Genomic DNA, 18,728 nt, shown 5'->3' on the forward strand with positions numbered 1-18,728 from the left:
GGGGTTTTGCCATGTTGCTGGTCTGGAACTCCTGGGTTCAAGAGATCAGCCTGCCTCAGCTACCCAAAGTGCTGGGACTACAGACCTGAGTCACCACACTTGGCCCCCCCCCTTTTTTTTTTTTTTTTTTGAGTTAGGGTCTTGCTCTGTCATGCAGGCTGAAGGTCAGTGGTGCCATCTCAGCTCACTGCAGCCACAACCTCCCAGGCTCAAGAGATCCTCCCACCCCAGCCTCGTGAGTAGCTAGGACTGCGGGAGCACACCACCATGCCTGGCTAATTTGGTATATTTTTTGCAGAGGCAAGGTCTCACTATATTGGCCAGGCTGGTGTCAAAGTCCTGGACTCAAGCAATCTTCCCACCTTGGCCTCCCAAAGTGCTGAGATAACAGGCATGAGTCACCACGTCCAGCATGAGATTCTTATTTTAAAACAAGGTATAGGCCAGCTGTGGCAGCTCATGCTTGTAATCCCAACACTTTGGGAGGCCGAGGTGGGTGGATCACCTGAGGTCAGGAGTGTGAGACCAGCCTGGACAACATGGTGAAATCTCAACTAAAACTGCAAAAATTAGGTGGGCGTGGTGGTAGGCGCCTGTAACCCCAGCTACTCAGGTGGCTGAGGCAGGAGAACTGCCTGAACCTGGGAGGCAGAGCTTGCAGTGAGCCAAGATGACGCCATTGCTCTTCAACCTGGGCAACAGAGGGAGACTCCGTCTCAAAAAATAAAAAAATTAAAAAAATAAAAAAAATTAAAAAAAGACCGGACGTGGTGACTCACACCTGTAATCCCAGCATTTTGGGAGGCCAAGGCAGGCGGATCACCTGAGGTCAGGAGTTCGAGACCAGCCTGGCCAACCTGGAGAAAATCCGTTTCTACTAAAAATACAAAAATTATCCAGGAGTGGTGGTACATGCCTGTAGTCTCAGCTACTCATGAGGCTGAGGCAGGAGAATTGCTTGAACCCAGGAGGCGGAGGTTGCAGTGAGCTGAGATTATGCCACTGCATTCCAGCCCGGGCAACAGAGCAAGACTCCGTCTCAAAAAACAAACAAAAAACTGGCTTAAAAAGAAAAACAGGCCGGGCGCGGTGGCTCAAGCCTGTAATCCCAGCACTTTGGGAGGCCGAGACGGGCGGATCACGAGGTCAGGAGATCGAGACCATCCTGGCTAACACGGTGAAACCCCGTCTCTACTAAAAAATACAAAAATCTAGCCGGGCGAGGTGGCTGGCGCCTGTAGTCCCAGCTACTCGGGAGGCTGAGGCAGGAGAATAGCGTAAACCCGGGAGGCGGAGCTTGCAGTGAGCTGAGATCCGGCCACTGCACTCCAGTCTGGGCGACAGAGCGAGACTCCGTCTCAAAAAAAAAAAAAAAGAAAAACAATAAAAATATCTGTGAGTGGGTGGGGGGGGGTCTCCAGAAAAGAATAAAATTTTTAAAAATTGGCTTTACACAATGTCTGACTATACTTTTATTCTAAAAACTCTGTGACATAAGGCTGGTAAACAGAAAGAAAAATCCAACAAGGACTTACTTGACCGTAGGACATATTAAGATGTTTATTATTTACTAAGAGTAATATGTATACATTTGCAGCAATTTGTACAATCCAACTACATTATAATTCACAGTAACATACACTAGCTCTAATCTGCCTTGGACACAAGTAAGTCTCCTCAATAGACTATTTTATTGCCAAACTTACATTCTGGCTTTTATAATCATTTTGCAACACCTGGTACAGTATACACCTACAGCTTTGTCATAGAAATGCCCCTAAATGCCCTTCAGAGAGCAGAGGTGAATACTTTCTCATGAAGAAATGCCAACTTTTCTAAGCGAGTTCGTTTCAATAGTGGGAACCATTCCCAGTAGGATAACTCTACCACACGGTAGCCAAGCCGAGCCAGCTGCCGCCTCTTCATACTGTGCAGTCCAAGGAGATTCCTGGAGCCATAGCAATATTGGTTCCTGTTTGTGAACTGAATAGCCAGCTTCATTCCTGGGGTCTGCATGGAGGCTGAGGGGCACAGGCCAGCCATCTCCATGGCCCCTGATTTATCTGCTACATTGCAAAGGAAGCCCCCCAAAGGTACAGCTGCCTTATTCTCTAACTCCATGGGCTGCTGCCCAGGCTCTGACTCAGTTTTGCCCTGGAAATGTCCTCTTGCTTTCCCTTTTAGTAACTGATTCATCAAATCATCTGTAAGGCTGACTCCCACATGCTTAAGCCTTAATGTGGCTACATTTTCAGCTGGTGTGGCTTCTCTATTAAATGGTAATGGCTTCAGGTTAACATCAAGCTGGACCTCTAAGTCAGAAGATCGGGTATGAGGCAAAATCATATGGTGCTTGACGTACTGGGGCCCCCCCAACATGGTCTCAAGTAAAAAGAGAGTTTCTAAGAATTCAGGCTTTGAGTTCATATCCTTCTCTGCTAAATTCCACAGAAATTCAGACCCTTCTTGCTGAAGGTGAGTACTAAGACGATTGCCTCTGTAATCTGGACACTCAATGCCAACTGTACCGTCGAGGGTATACAGTTCTTTAATGAGGTTAAACTTGGTTCTCTCCTGAGCTAACCTGACAAACCCTGGACTGAGAGCAAAATCAATTAACTCTACTGGAAAGTACTCTGAAAATGCCAGGCCCAGCAGGCAGGTGGGCAGGTGTTCTGGGTACTGGTTGAATTCAGGCATCTTTCTGTGAATCTCATTTATCAGGCTGGAGTAAAATTCTTCTGCATTGGGTGGCTTATAATTCAGAGTTCCAAATGACCACAGAATCTTGGCAACATCTTTACTTCGACAGTGTGCCACTCTAGGAGGCAAAGACGCAGCCACTGCATTCATTACTCCTTCATCCAGGAAGCGTAAGGCCGAGCAGTAGAGAGTCAGGTGCGTGACACCTTGAACTCCCAGTGAAGGAATTCGCTGAGGAGCAATCTCTCCAAGCTGCTTCATGAAATTGATGTGATCCACATGAGTGAAACGGAACATTTTAACAATATTCACTAAGGCGTGACTACTCAGATGCTGCATGTTAGCACAAGCCAAGTCTCCAATTTTCCGCATGACAAATTCAGAGAGACTAGTCTTTGATTTAAAGAACCCCAAACAGATGGTACCAACCTCCTCTAAATTGATCAAATCTATATATTTAAGGATCAATGATTCCAATTTTTGCATTAGGTCCTGGGATACCTGACGATTTTCACCTATAACATAAATTAAGTGAACAAGCTGAGACAAGGATAGATCTTTCCAGTGCAAATTAAGATAACTAGAAAAAATGTTTAAAAACCGAGGTATTTTGCGGCCTAAGTACCTCCAGAGATCAGCCACCAAAAGGAGCTGATCCATACTCATCTCCCATACTTGATGGCAACATTTGGTCTCATACACATCTAGCATTGAATGGGAGTGAGGGATTCCTAAAATGACAAAAGCTTTCAAAACATTGATCAGATCTTGGGTATCAAAGAGCTGTATCTTCTTCACACTCAGCTGGCAGAGCAGAGCAAAGCTGGTACTGCGCAGCAAGACAGGATGCTGCTCTGCAGGCAAAGAGCTCAGCTTACACAAATAATCAACAATGACTTGGGCCTGCAGTTTATTCTGATAAACTGTGACTTTGTGCAAAATTAGTTCACTTTCTGAAACAGACAGGAGCTGAGAAGTCTCGGATGCGTTATAGCTGTGAACACGGTATTCTGGTCTTAGCTGTAGGAAAACTCGGATGTTTGCAAAGGAATCAAAAACTTCTACATCCTCTTCATCAACTCTTGTGGCCCTGGGTGAGTCCAGCTGCAAAGTGCTGGCCTTAGAGGAAGAAGTCTTGCTGAATTCCAAACCTGGGCAGGCACTGCTGGTTGTGAGGATCCTCCGAGAAGAGAAGGTGCTACAAATGTTCTTAACTCTTTTGGCAGAATGGCAGAGGCTAATGTGTTCTGGAGGGTCCTGTCCCCCATGCTGTTTGCTGCTCACATTCCAGTATGATACACTTCGGGCTGCACCACAGGCAGAAGGACTGCAAAGTGCTCGGTATCTTAAAAGTTTTAACGACTTGAGAGTAGCTGCCATTCTGGTGTCAGTATTGATCTTTTTGGCAGTCAGAATATAGTCCTCACAGGTTTGACCAGGCAATTTCTTGTTTATATGGTGCTTGATTAGAGCTGGACGGGGAGGTGTTCCACAAAAACTGCCTGGAAATCTTCCGCATATCACAAGAGCCAGGGATCACAAATGACTGGGTCAGAATTGGTGCCAGATACTGAAAAAAGGGTAGATGAAGAATGAGTGGCTTCTACCTATAAAAGCATCCAAATTTACACATTACAAAAAACAGGTTGAAACTACACTACTGTCCACTCAAGGAAGTTCAATGCCAGTAAATGCCCAAACCACATGACAGCATATATCAAGGATAAATTGTGTGCTCTGTGTAAGGGCCTAGGAAAACCCCCAACCCAGGGTACCCCTGGGCAGTTCCTGGACTGCTGCTCACCAGACTTCCTTCACTGTACAAGGCAAGCAGTGACAGCTAAAGAAGAGATGGTGCTCTGCTAACATTTGACAGGAAGAAGGAAGGCAGATTTCTAGAAAGAAGGCTGGGAACAAAAATGAGCAATTCATTCTATCTCTTTGATATCAAGGCATATAGGTCCTACCTGAAGAATGTTTATAAAAACTGCTATGCTAACAGCACTAAGTAAAAAGTGGGATCTGGTATAAGAGATAATTAGTTGGCCGGGTGCGGTGGCTCACGCCTGTAATGCCAGCAAGTTGGGAGGCCAAGACAGGCAGATCACTTGAAGTCAGGAGTTCAAGACCAGCCTGGCCAACAAGGTGAAATTCCATCTCTACTAAAGATACAAAAAATTACCCAGGTGTGGTGGCACACACCTGTAATCCCAGTTACTCAGGAGGCTGAGGCAGGACGCTTGAACCCGGGAGGCAGAGGTTGCGTTGAGTCAAGACCGTGCCACTGCACTCCAGCCTAGGCGAAAAAGTGAGATTCCATCTCAAAAAAAAAAAAAAAAAAGGTTTAATTAGTTATACCCACGATCATCCTCCCTGTTCTTATAGTACAAAACTGTTAATTCCAAAATTCTGTCATTCTAATGCTGTTCTTGTACTTTTTTTTTTTTTTTTTTTTTTTTTTTTTGAGACGGAGTCTTGCTCTGTCACCCAGGCTGGAGTGCAGTGGCCAGATCTCGGCTCACTGCAAGCTCCGCCTCCCGGGTTCACGCCATTCTCCTGCCTCAGCGTCCCGAGTAGCTGGGACTACAGGCACCCGCCACCTCACCCGGCTAGTTTTTTTTTGTAATTTTTAGTAGAGACGGGGTTTCACCGTGTTAGCCAGGATGGTCTCAATCTCCTGACCTTGTGATCCGCCCGTCTCGGCCTCCCAAAGTGCTGGGATTACAGGCTTGAGCCACCGCGCCCGGCCTGTTCTTGTACTTTTTAGAAGATGCCTATTCTCCTCTCCAGGAAGCTTATAACAGAATTTGAGTCACTATTACATAGTTACAGAGTAATTCTGTTATTAGAAAGAATACTCAAAAACTCACTCATTTTGGAGGAAGAAAGCAGGTTGAGAGTCTGCTCACTTTCACTTCATGGGTGGGAAGCAAAGAGTACCCCAAAGCTGGGCTCAGGGTTCAGGGAATACCAACTGACACAACTGCCCCGCTGACATCTTCTGGAGGAGGCAGCTTAGCAATGCTTCCAGTGAGTCTTTATTCTGCCTGTGAGCAGTATAATGCCCATTTTTCTCCCATGGCAGAAACTATGAGAGACTATGAAATTGATTCTGCTGTGTTCTCGCTTTCCTTAATGCTTATTCTTTTTCTTTCCACTTAAATGCCAAAGCCTGACAAGCAAGACCCAAGGAGACCTGAGTTGTCAACTGATGTACCAGACAGAGCTGTTGCTGCAGAAAACTCCATAAAAGTTCCAAGGGTGCCAGAACGATTTTCTGAAATGCCTGCCCAACTCTGCTGTCAGCCACTTTCTTCCAGAGCCCACAGCACATCATCATTTGGTTCATCATCAAAGAACAGCAGGGCAGGCCAGTGGCTCTGTTCCAGTAGCCCAGCTACACAGGTTTCTCTAGATGGCAGGAACATATGTACGAATTTCTGTGTGAATCACAGTAGAATTCTCTCACGCTAAATTTTTATACACTTGGTTCTTTACCGTGGCTTGTGGACCATTCTTTTTTTCTTTTTTGAGACAATCTCACTCTGTCACCCAGGTTGGAGTATAGTGGCATAACTGCAGCTTTGACCTCCCAGACTCAAGCAATCCTCCCACTTCAGCCTCAGCCTCCTGAGTAGCAAAAACCACAGATGCACACTACCAAACCCAGTTTGTGTGTGTGTGTGTGTGTGTGTGTGTGTGTGTGTGTGTGTGTGTGTGTGTGTATGCGTGTGGAGATGGAGTCTCACAATAATGCCAAGGCTGGTTTCAAACTCCTGGGCTCAAGTGATCCTCCTACCTTGGCCTCCTGAAGTGCTAGCATTACAGGTGTCAGCCACTATGCCTGACCACCTGTGGACCATTCTGCCCACCAAATTTCAATGTATGGTTCAGATCAAGGGTCAGCAGACTATGTCCTGAGAACCAAATCTAGCTCTTCACATGCTTTTGTAAACAAGATTTGTTCAGAACATAGCTAGGCCATTCATTATACATTGTCTATGTCTGCTTTCCTGCTACAAGAGCAGAACTGTGTAACTGTGGCAGATTGTATAGCCTGCAAAGCATATTTCATGTCTGGTCCATTACATAAAAAGTTTGCTGATCTCTACTATACGCTACTATTTCTATAAATGCAGATGGCCAGCTTTTAAAAAATTAGAAAAACTTGGCCACGCCTATAATCCCAACACTTTGGGAAGCTGAGGCAGAAGGATTGCTTGAGGCCAGTAGTTTGAGACCAGCCTGAACAACACAGCAAGGCTGTCTACAAAAAAAATTAAAAATAAATAAATAAATAAATAAATGTAATTAAAATTAGAAAAAATACAGAAAAATAGTACTAAAATAATGTTTTTCTTTAATATTTAGATGATAATTGAAGATTATAGTCCTCAAAATCTCAAAATAGTCATTAGGAAACTCAATTAATACTACAGCACAGGAAAGGTGGGAACGAAAGAGACAGCAGGGGCCGGGCGCGGTGGCTCAAGCCTGTAATCCCAGCACTTTGGGAGGCCGAGACGGGCGGATCACAAGGTCAGGAGATCGAGACCACAGTGAAACCCCGTCTCTACTAAAAATACAAAAAATTAGCCGGGCGCGGTGGCGGGCGCCTGTAGTCCCAGCTACTCAGGAGGCTGAGGCAGGAGAATGGCGTGAACCCAGGAGGCGGAGCTTGCAGTGAGCCGAGATCGCGCCACTGCACTCCAGCCTGGGCAACAGCGTGAGACTCCGTCTCAAAAAAAAAAAAAAAAAAAAAAAAAAAGAAAGAGACAGCAGGATGGTCAGGCGTGGTGGCTCATGTCTGTAATTCCAGCACTTTGAGAGGCCAAGGCAGGCAGATCACTTGAGGTCAGGAGTTCGAGACCAGCTTGGCCATCATGGTGAAACCCCATCTCTACTACAAATACAAAAATTAGCCAGGTAAGATGGCGCGAGCGTGTAATCCCAGCCACTCGGGGGGCTGGGGAACAAGAGTCGCTTGAACCCGGAAGTGGAGGTTGCAGTGAGCCAAGATGGTGCCACTGCACTCCAGCCTAGGTGACAGAGATTCTGTCTCAAAAAAACAAAGAAACAAAAAGACAGAGAAAGCAGGTAACAGAACTCTCCAGTTGACAGAATAGGGCTTTTAAGAAGACCTACTTTTGGCTGGGCACGATGGCTCACGCCTATAATCCCAGCACTTTGGGAGGCCAAGGTGGGCGGACCACTTGAGGACAGGAGTTCGAGACCAGCCTAGCCAATATGGCGAAACCCCATCTCTACTAAAAATACAAAAATTAGCTGGGCATGGTAGTGCGCCTGTAATCCCAGCTACTTGAGAGGCTGAGGCAGGAGAATCACTTGAATCTGGGAGGACGAGGTTGCAGTGAGCTGAGATCACACCACTGCATTGCAGCCTGGGTGAAACAGAGAGACTGTCTTTAAAAAAAAAAAAAAAAAGAAGTAGATCCAAAAAAAATAGCTTTAAAGGCCCCATTTTAAAAAAAAATAGCTGTGCTATAGTAAAGCAAAAAACAGAAAATGTCTGTCTAGGAGGCTGGTTTACAAGATAAATGTGTGGCAGACATCAACACATGAAAATGTACACACTAATATTCAGTGGAACAAATAGCACATAAACAAGAATTAACAAATATCTCTATAAATGATGTTAATTTTAAAACATTAAATAATTAAAATTGGCCGGGCATGGTGGCTCAAGCCTGTAATCCCAGCACTTTGGGAGGCCGAGACGGGCGGATCAAGAGGTCAGGAGATCGAGACCATCCTGGCTAACACGGTGAAACCCCGTCTCTACTAAAAAAAATACAAAAAACTAGCCAGGCAAGGTGGCGGGCGCCTGTAGTCCCAGCTACTCGGGAGGCTGAGGCAGGAGAATGGCGTGAACCTGGGAGGCGGAGCTTGCAGTGAGCTGAGATCCGGCCACTGCACTCCAGCCTGGGCGACAGAGCGAGACTCCGTCTCAAAAAAAAATAAATAAATAAATAATTAATTAATTAAAATTACTTCAATTAATTCTATCTAAGAGTACTCAATGAAATTACTATACGTGGTCTGGAAATAAAAGAACCATCTCCTAGAACATCAATGTTTGGTGCAGCTCCAGTGTTCTGAATTCATGTGACTCTTTTAATCCCCATATTATTGATGAGAAAGAGACCACAAGATTAAGAAACCTGCCAAAAGTTATACAGCCAAGGGATTGAGTGGAGCCTAATATTAAAGACTGTCTGACTCCCAAGCCCACATTACTGGTGGACTAAAGAGACAAGAATGGGTGTCAGGAAACACAGGTTCGGGGGGCAGTATGGGGTGGGATGGCTGAACAATCAATGGTCTTCTAGGATTTCCAGGTGCCAGGGAGCTAGAGGGTTAAAACTAGGTAAGCCTGAAAGTCCCTTCCACCTCTAACAGTCTAGGATTCTATCACTATGGTTTATACTGCAGGTTGAATATCCCTTGTCCAAAATGCTCGAGACCAGAAGTGTTTCAGATTTTAAATTTTTTCAGTTTTTGGACTATGTGCTTTATATTTACCAGTGAGCATTCCAAATTCAAAAATCCAAAATCTGAAAAAGTCCAATGATTTTTTTTTCCTTTGAGTATCACGTTGGTGCTCAGAAAGTTTCAGATTTTGGAGCATTTTGGATTTTGGAGTTTCAGGTTTGGAATGCTCAACCTGTACTTTAAAAAAGAACAAAGAGAAGACCTCAAAGGCTGAAATCCACATGAAGGAAAGAGTTTGCGGGATGCTCCAGGATCAAAGCAAAGAGAGCTACCACAATTGAAGACCTGAAAGTTGGCAGTAGAGATATGAGATCCAGAAACTAGGGTTCAGTACAGAGAAGCAAAGGGAAACCCCAGGAAACAGGTGAAGGAAGATCCCAGGACAAGAGCTGTGAACAGACATAAAGAGCAACCAGCTCATGCTGGACGACACAGACAGTACCCAGGGGAGGAGAATCATACTTCTACCGGATCATCTGGGCACGAACAAGAGATAAGGAGACAAAAAGCCATGCTAATAAAAACAGTAACAAAAATTATTAATGCCAGGGAAGACAAAAAAGTTATACAAGATAAAATATGTTACCACAGGCAGGATGCAATGGCCCATTCCTGTAATCATAGTATTCTGGGAGGCCAAAGTGGGAAGATCACTTGAGGCCAGGAGTTTGAGACCAGCCTGGGCAATGTAGTGAGACCCCCACCTCTACAAAATATTTAGAAATTAGCCAAGCCTGGTGGCACACACCTGTAGTCCTAGCTACTCAGGCGGTAGAAGTGGGAAAATCGCTTGAGCCCAAAAAATAAAGGCTGCAGTGAGCTGTGATCCTGCTATGGCAGGGTGACACAGAGAGACCCTGTCTCAAAAAATAAATAAATAGGCCGGGCGCGGTGGCTCAAGCCTGTAATCCCAGCACTTTGGGAGGCCGAGACGGGCGGATCACGAGGTCAGGAGATCGAGACCATCCTGGCTAACACGGTGAAACCCCGTCTCTATTAAGAAATACCAAAAAAAAAAAAAAACTAGCCGGGCGAGGCGGTGGGCGCCTGTAGTCCCAGCTACTCGGGAGGCTGAGGCTGGAGAATGGCGTGAACCCGGGAGGCGGAGCTTGCAGTGAGCTGAGATCCCGCCACTGCACTCCAGCCTGGGTGACAGAGCGAGACTCCGTCTCAAAAAAAAAAAAAATAAAATAAATAAATAAATAAATAAATAAATAAATAAAAAGAATAAAGAAAATATTGGTATATCATACTCCCTATTCAGTTGAGAATAATACTAACATAGTTTTATTAACATAAATCTTGATATTAGCCTAACCAAAAATTATGAGCAAACTGTACTGGGAGGATAAAGTGAGAAGAGGAGGAGTAGGGGGAGGTTGATGATACAAGAGACCTAGCGCCTCAAAGTCCATAATAAAAAGGTACAATCGGCCAGGTGTGGTGGCTCACAACTGTAATCCCAATATTTTGGAAGGCTGAGGCAGGAGGATCACTTGAGGCCAGGAGCTTGAAAGCAGCCTGGGGAACACAGTAAGACCCTGTCTCTACGAAAAGTAAAGAAAACAGTCAAGCATAGTGGGATGCACCTATAGTCCCAGCTACTCAAGAGGCTGACGTTGGAGGACAGCTTGAGCCCAGGAATTCAAGGTTGCAGTGAGCTATGATCATGCCACTGCACTCCAGCCTGGGCAACACAGCAAGACTCTGCCTCCAAAAAAAAAAAGAAGAAGAAAGAAAGAAATCAAGAAATAGCAACACAAATGTGTTACTTAGAAATACAGTGGTGGCCGGCTGGGCGTAGTCGCTCACGCCTGTAATCCCAGCACTTTGGGAGGCTGAGGTGGGCAGATCACGAGGTCAGGAGTTCGAGACCAGCCTGACCAACATGGTAAAACCCTGTCTCAACTAAAAATATAAAAATTAGCCAGACGTGCTGGCGCACACCTGTAATCCCAGCTACTCAGGAGGCTGAGGCAGGAGAATCGCTTGAACCTGGGAGGCAGAGGTTGCAGTGAACCGAGGTGGTGCCACTGCACTCCAGCCTGGGTGACGGAGCAAAACACTGTCTCAAAAAAAAGAAAAAGAAAAAGAAAAAAGAAATATAGTGATGGCCAGGAGCAGTGGCTCACACCTGTAATCCCAGCACTTTGGGTAGCTGAGGTGGGCGGACTGCTTGAGTCCAGGAGTTCTAGACTAGCCTGGGCAACATGGTGAAACCCTGTCTCTACTAAAAATACAAAAATTAGGCTGGGCACAGCGGCTCAAGTCTGTAATCCCAGCAGTTTGGGAGGCTGAGGCAGGAGGATCACTTGAGGTCAGGAGTTCGAGACCAGCCTGTCCAACATGACGAAACCCCATCTCTACTAAAAATACAAAAAATTAGCCAGGTGTGGTGGCAGGCACCTGTAATCCCAGCTACTCAGAAGACTGAGGCAGGGGAATCACTTGAACCTGCGAGGCAGAGGTTGTGGTGAGCCAAGGTCACACCACTGCACTCCAGTCTGGGCAACAGAGCGAGACTCCATCTCAAAAAAAAAAAGTGTTGGGGGGAGGAAACTATTATTTAGTGCTACAAGCTCTATTGAACTATTTGACTGTTTAAACTATGTACATGTACAATTTTGACAAAAATTAAATTTACAAAATGCAGGTATTATCAAGATACTATGGTATTGTTCAAGATAATGAATGGAGAAAGTAACTTAATGGATAAGGAAAATATTGAAAAGTTATTTTTAGTGCAAGCACTTTCTACTATCTAAGAACTTCTTTAAAGATGTTCAATAACAGAAATGATAACAAAATAAGGAATCTTAGAGGCATGAAGGGCCAACCTGCAAATGGTAAATAGTGGCTACTTATTATTTTCACCATGCAACATTTACAGTAACTCTATAGAAACCATATCTATATATACAGGTCTGAAATAGAGCTGCTTCAGAAGTTGGTCTTGAGTACTGTCCAGAAGGAAAGAAAAACAAGGAAGATACGGAAGCAGCAGAGAAGAACAGTAGGGAGAAAAGACACTGCAAAGAAGAAGCCGTCAGGATGACCAGATAGGGAAAACATACCTGAGAAGATTAGTTCCTCCTTACTCAAGGACTCTCGGAAAATCCATAAGAAAGCTAGAAAGGGGCCGGGCGCGGTGGCTCAAGCCTGTAATCCCAGCACTTTGGGAGGCTGAGATGGGCGGATCACGAGGTCAGGAGATCGAGACCATCCTGGCTAACACGGTGAAACCCCGTCTCTACTAAAAAATACAGAAAACTAGCCGGGCGCGGTGGCAGGCGCCTGTAGTCCCAGCTACTCGGGAGGCTGAGGCAGGAGAATGGCGTGAACCCGGGAGGCGGAGCTTGCAGTGAGCTGAGATCTGGCCACTGCACTCCAGCCTGGGCGACAGAGCGAGACTCCGTCTCAAAAAAAAAAAAAAAAAAAAGAAAGCTAGAAAGGGAACACTATGATATGCTCAGTCAATTAACTCCTGACTCTTTTTTTTTTTTTTTGACACAGTCTTGCTCTGTTGCCCAGGCTGGAGTGCAGTGGTGTGATCTCAGCTCACTGCAACCTCTGCCTCACAGGTTAAGTAATTCTCCTGCCTCAGCCTCCCAAGTAGCTGAGACTATAGGGTCACGCCAACATGCCTGGCTAATTTTTTTTTTTTTTTTTTGTATTTTTTGGTAGAGACAGCGTTTTGCCATGTTGGCCAGGCTGGTCTCGAACTCCTGGCCTCAAGTGATCTGCCTGCCTCGGCATCCCAAAGTACTGAGAGTACAGGCGGAAGTCACCACGCCCAGCCTGACTCTTTCAATAAAGGTCAGATACCTGATAGGATTTCACAAAACTCCTTTCCTAGTTTAAGTGCCCCAAGTAAACTTTTCTCCCCTTTAGGGGGCCTAACGAAACAGAGTAGAGCCTCAGAGACCCCTGGACCCTGTCAGTTCCAAAAAGCAACGCCCAAACCTCACTGAATGATGTGATTTCACGGGACTGAGGAATCTCACTTTTCTCCCTTCCACATACAGGTCTGAGCAAGGCCGAATAGCTTCATTTTAAACTAGAGTCTAGAAGTTAGAGGATGGGGACCAGGCAGAGGAAGGAATCATGTTAACTGCAGACTGAGTATATGACACCTTAAACACATACAATTTACCAGTTACCAGATCTGATCCCTCAATTCTAACACTTTTCCTTCCTAGGTTCCAATAAAATTGTCACAAATAAATGGACACTCCAACCCCATTCTTGTCTCAGCAAATAATTTGTTGAACAACCTTGAGAATTGAAAAGGCAAAAAAACTGGCTAAGCAGGTAGCTCATGACCATAATCCCAGCACTTTGGAGGCCAAGGCGGGCAGATCACATGAGGCCAGGAGTTCAAGACCAGTCTGGGCAACATGGCAAGACCCTGTCTCTACCAAAAAAAAAAAAAAAAAAAAAGGCAAAAAACCGAACTTTCTCTAGGTGCTGAGGGTCTCCTGCTGAGATTCTACAAAACTTCAAAGCCCCTAGTGAGGGCTTAGAGACTGGCAGTAAGGACCTTAGCTGTTAATGTAGATGTTAACTGGGCTAGACTCTTCTGTGTTTCTGTTTCCACACAGCAGCAGGACTTCTGAGAGAGTAGTCTACCAGTACTGTGAAGGTGAGGCACTAGTGCAAAGGTGTTTAGGTCAAGTTCAGTGTCACTCGCAGGTCTAAACCAAACTAAAATTATTTAGTCTAGCAATCCATCCCTTCCTCTTTGTTCTAGACTCCATGCTGATGGGAGAAAAAACAGCACATCACAATCATTTGTGAAACTTTTCCAGCTACACAGCCCTCCCCCTTCTCTTCTAAGACTCTGCTATTCCTCTATCAGAATGGCAAGAAGCATGTGGGTAGATATAGTATGACTAAGCCCTATAGATGATTCTGTTAGAGCTACTGCTTTTAAAGGGTTTCATAAAACCCTGTCTTTAGAAAACCTCTCCACATAACAACAGGGAGTAGGCACTCATGTCCTCTCAGCCCATCTAAATGGGACTTCTAGAGGAATTACAAAATCCAGGCAGGTAAAGAGAAGTAGCTGCATGCACACAGTCGTCATAAGAGAAAATTCCCAAATAAATGGCCCAAGTACAGCTCAATAAACACTTGGTTTTATCTGCTTTTACAATTTGCAAAGCTGTATAGTACAGTATTTCAGGAGTTTCAGAATTCTTTTGTTTTTTCAGACAGGGTCTCACTCTGTTGTTCAGTCTGGAGGGCAGTGGTGCAATCTTGGCTCACTGCATCCTCCACCACCGCCCCCTACCTCTCACCCACCCACCCCGCCGGACGAGGATCGCTCAAGGATCTCAAGCAATCCTCTCACCTCAGCCTCCTAAGTAGCTTGGACTACAAGTGCGCCACCACGCCTGACTACATTTTGGGTTTTTGTTTTTGTAGTTTTTTTTTGTTTTTTTTTTGTAGAGACGGGTTTTCCCTATGTTGCCCCCAGGTTGGTCTCGAACTCCTGGGCTCAAGTAATCCTTCCACTTCGGCCTCCCAAAGTGCTGGGATTACAGGCAAGAGCCACTGCACCTGACCTTAGAATTGTTTTACATCAGGCCGGGCGCGGTGGCTCAAGCCTGTAATCCCAGCACTTTGGGAGGCCGAGACGGGCGGATCACGAGGTCAGGAGATCGAGACCATCCTGGCTGACACGGTGAAACCCCGTCTCTACTAAAAAATACAAAAAACTAGCCGGGCGAGGTGGCGGGCGCCTGTAGTCCCAGCTACTTGGGAGGCTGAGGCAGGAGAATGGCGTGAACCCGGGAGGCGGAGCTTGCAGTGAGCTGAGATCCGGCCACTGCACTCCAGCCTGGGTGGCAGAGCGAGACTCCGTCTAAAAAAAAAAAAAAAAAAAGAATTGTTTTACATCAAAGCTGACTTATTCACATGATGAGTGACAAGGCCTTATTAGGAACTAAAAAAAAAACCAATGGATGGGGAAGAAAAGCATACTGACTAATAAACATTAGACCTGCATAACTGCGAAAGGCCTCACTTTTTAAGTTACGTTATGCTGCACAGAGTCTTCAGATTGTATTTATTTATTTATTTATTTATTTATTTATTTGAGACGGAGTCTCGCTCTGTCGCCCGGGGTGCAGTGGCGTCATCTCGGCTCACTACACGCTCTGCCTCCCGGGTTCACGCCATTCTCCTGCCTCAGCCTCCCGAGTAGCTGGGACTACAGGCGCCCGCCACCACGCCCGGCTAATTTTTTTGTATTTTTAGTACAGACGAGGTTTCATCGTTATTAGCCAGGATGGTCTCGATCTCCTGACCTCATGATCTGCCTGCCTCGGCCTCCCAAAGTGCTGGGATTACAGGCGTGAGCCACCTCGCCCGGCCCAGATTTCATTTTAGTCTACCAGGTGGTAGCAAATTATCCGAGGACTTGCCCAAGACCATTCAGGTCAGTGAGCTGCAGAATCTAGTTCTGGAAAGGCGGCCATTCTTACTATTCACAGTGTAGAAAACGTGAATTCAGATTCCAGCAGCAACAAATGACTGCAGCACAAAACGCCAGCCACAGCTGGTGCTAACGCAGCTGGCTATCAGCTCCACAGGATGAAGCACTGTCCAAGGGTCTAATCAGTGAAGCATCACCCGAGACTGATGAACATAGTTGATATGAGGGGACCCAAAGTTCCCTGAGCCAAGACAGAAGAGCTGTGTCACGGTTTGCACAGAAAGAGAAAGAGCAACTATTCTTACCCATGGAAAGAAAAAGGGAGAAGGCCATCAATACTACCCTTAGGCTTGTGCAACCAAAAACTGCTAAAAATGGGGCGAAAGTATACATTCTATCATACTGATGTTTACTGAAGACTCCGCATTACGAATGCTAAGCAACATACTGTAGGGCCTTGCTACTCAGTGTGTGGTCTGCGCCCCAGAGGCTTCAGCCTCGTCCGGAAGCTAGTTAGGAACACAGTATCTCAGGCCCCACCCCAGACCTACAGAATCAGAATCTCTAAGCGATTCGCAGGCACATCAAAGTGGGATGAGAGGCGCGGCAGAATATCTAACTACATTCTCATAACAGCACCGTGAGACAAGTACTGTTACGATCTCCATTTCACAGAGGAAAAAAAACAAGGGTCAGATAAGCCCCTTGCCAAAGATCACAAACTCAGGAGCGGCGAGAGTCACTGAAGTTCTCACCAGTCAGGCCTGCGAGAGGCAATCGCAACCCCGGCCAAGAGCTGAATAAGGCCTCGGTGCGTGTCAGCCTTGGGCCGGCCAGGAGGCACAGGCCAAGATCCAGGACGGTCGTGAACGCGGGAAGCGGCCGCCGCCACTCACCTGATCCTCCTGAAGGTGGGCGCCGCAACACCAAACCGGGAACGCAGCGGGCGGTGGCAGCGGCGGCGACACAGACACTCTCCTCTAGCGACTCCGGGCCTCACAACCCCACTTCCGGCCAACTGCCCGCTACTTCCGCCTGCTGCGCGAGTAACGGATGCGGCCGAGGCTCAAAAGACTTTGTCAGCGTTTCCCAAGGACATTTTCCACTGGAGGACGTTGTTGAGGGGACAGGGGGAGTCTAGGACCTGCAGAGGGAAAACACCTTCCTGAATGGATCGCTCTGGAAGTCATTAAGCAGCTTAGTCCCGGCGCTGTGGCTCACGCCTGTAATACCAATACTTTGAAAGGCCAAGGCGGACGGATCACCTGAGGTCAGGAGTTTGAGACCAGCCTGGCCAAGGTGGTGAAACTCCGTCTCTATTAAAAATACAGGCCGGGTGCGGTGGCTCAAGCCTGTAATCCCAGCATTTTGGGAGGCCGAGACGGGCGGATCACGAGGTCAGGAGATCAAGAGCATCCTGGCTAACATGGTGAAACCCCGTCTCTACTAAAAATACAAAAAAATTAGCTGGGCGTAGTGGCGGGCGCCTGTAGTCCCAGCTACTCGGGAGGCTGAGGCAGGAGAATGGCATGAACATGAGAGGCAGAGCTTGCAGTGAGCCAAGATCGCACCACTGCACTCAAGCCTGGGTGACAGAGTGAGACTCCATCTTAAAAAATAAAAAATGAAAATACAAAAATACAAAAAAATACAAAAATTAGCCGGGTGTGGTGACGCACGCCTATAATCCAGCCTGGAGATTTCTCCGGAAGCAGGAGAGTCGCTTGAACCCTGGAGGTGGAGGTTGCAGTGAGCCGAGATATTGCTACTGTACTCCAGCCTGGGCACTCTGGGCCACAAAGCAAGACTCCATCTCAAAAAAAAAAAAAAAAAAAAAAAAAGTAAGTAGCTTAGACACAGGTTCAAATCTGAGGATCACCACTCAGGGTTTTATGGCCTTGGGGAAGCCACACAAATTCATTCTTATTATATTATTATTATTATTATTTTCATAGAGACGGGGGTGGCAGTGTCTTCCTATGTTGCCCAGGCTAGTCTCAAACTCCTGGGCTCATGCAGTGCTCCCACCTCAGCCTCCCAAAGTGCTGGGATTACAGGTATGAGCCATCACACCCAGCTCACATAAATTCTCTAAGCCTGTACAGTGATTAAAACAATACATGTATTTATTTTTATTTTTATTTATTTATTTACTTATTTTTGAGACAGTCTTACCCCATTGCCCAGGCTGGAGTGCAATGGTGCAACCACGGCTCACTGTAGCCTCAACCTCCTGGGTTCAAGTGATCCTCCTGCCTCAGCCTCCTGAGTAGCTAAGACCACAGGCATGCACCACCATACCTGTCTAATTTTAACAATGCATTGATCAGGCATGGTGGCTCAGAGCTGTAATCCCTGGTGTTTGAGACCAGCCTGGCCAACATGGCGAAACCTTGTCTCTACTAAAAATACAAAAAACATTAGCTGGGCGTGGGAGTAGGCACCTGTAACCCCAGCTACTTGGGAGGCTAAGGCAAGAGAATCACTTGAACGCAGGAGGTAGAGGTTGCAGTGAGCTGAGATTGCACCACTGCACTCCAGCCCAGGCGACAGTGAGACTCCATCTTTAAAAAAAAAAAAAATGCATGTATAATAGAGATGTATCTGTAAAGTGCTCCCAGGAAAAGAGCTAGTGACATGATGGATAGATGAGCCTGCTGAGAGAAATAGATGTGGAGTTGGAGCTTAGGGAGGCCAGAGCTATGGAGCATGAGCCAGGGCGACTCTCCACCACCCTAAGAAGGAGGGCTGGGTCCTACTGGGTACATATACTGACACAGCTGTCAGTACAGGTACCTAGACAAGAAAGAGACTCTACCAAGCCTCTACCTATCAGAAAGGCCTGGCCCCAGGCTGCCATTCCTGAGGGCACTTGAGATATGCTGATCAGGGTCTTCATATCCTGTCAATGCCTTGGCTCTACCAGTCCACACCTCCTAAGCGGGGTGAAAGAGAGCTGAGAAATCATGCTCCCTCCAGGGCACTATCCTGTTGGGAAGACAAAATCAATGTAGGGAGAACACATCCCTGCAAGGAGAGGCAAGCCTGGCATCCCAACTCCTGATCTCTGGAG

The 18,728-nt window shown here is 46.4% G+C and overlaps 2 protein-coding genes across 5 annotated transcripts in view; both read right to left on the reverse strand.

Moving 5' to 3' along the window:
- LOC105481603 (U-box domain containing 5) overlaps positions 1 to 16,675 on the reverse strand; it is a 54,497-nt gene extending 37,822 nt beyond the window's left edge. For all 3 annotated transcript variants that reach the window (XM_011741309.3, XM_011741308.3, XM_011741306.3), the window contains exon 1: positions 16,552 to 16,675. The gene's annotated coding sequence lies outside the window, so the exon portion shown is untranslated. The remainder of the gene's footprint in view (positions 1 to 16,551) is intronic.
- Positions 1,609 to 16,655, reverse strand: LOC112426612 (FAST kinase domains 5). 2 transcript variants are annotated; one of them, XM_024792763.2, is made up of 2 exons: positions 16,552 to 16,655; positions 1,609 to 4,273 (listed from the first exon to the last, which is right to left on the reverse strand). In XM_024792763.2, the coding sequence occupies exon 2, from the start codon at positions 4,081 to 4,083 to the stop codon at positions 1,789 to 1,791; it is 2,295 nt and encodes a 764-aa protein (XP_024648531.2). In that variant the 5' UTR covers positions 4,084 to 4,273; positions 16,552 to 16,655; the 3' UTR covers positions 1,609 to 1,788. The 2 variants fall into 2 exon arrangements, with proteins under 2 accessions (XP_024648531.2, XP_070935687.1); XM_071079586.1 differs by lacking the exon at positions 16,552 to 16,655 and adding an exon at positions 4,906 to 5,040.
- Positions 16,676 to 18,728: the final 2,053 nt, after the last annotated feature.

Source organism: Macaca nemestrina, chromosome 15 (genome assembly GCF_043159975.1).
Source record: "Macaca nemestrina isolate mMacNem1 chromosome 15, mMacNem.hap1, whole genome shotgun sequence".
Taxonomy (NCBI): Eukaryota; Metazoa; Chordata; class Mammalia; order Primates; family Cercopithecidae; genus Macaca; species Macaca nemestrina.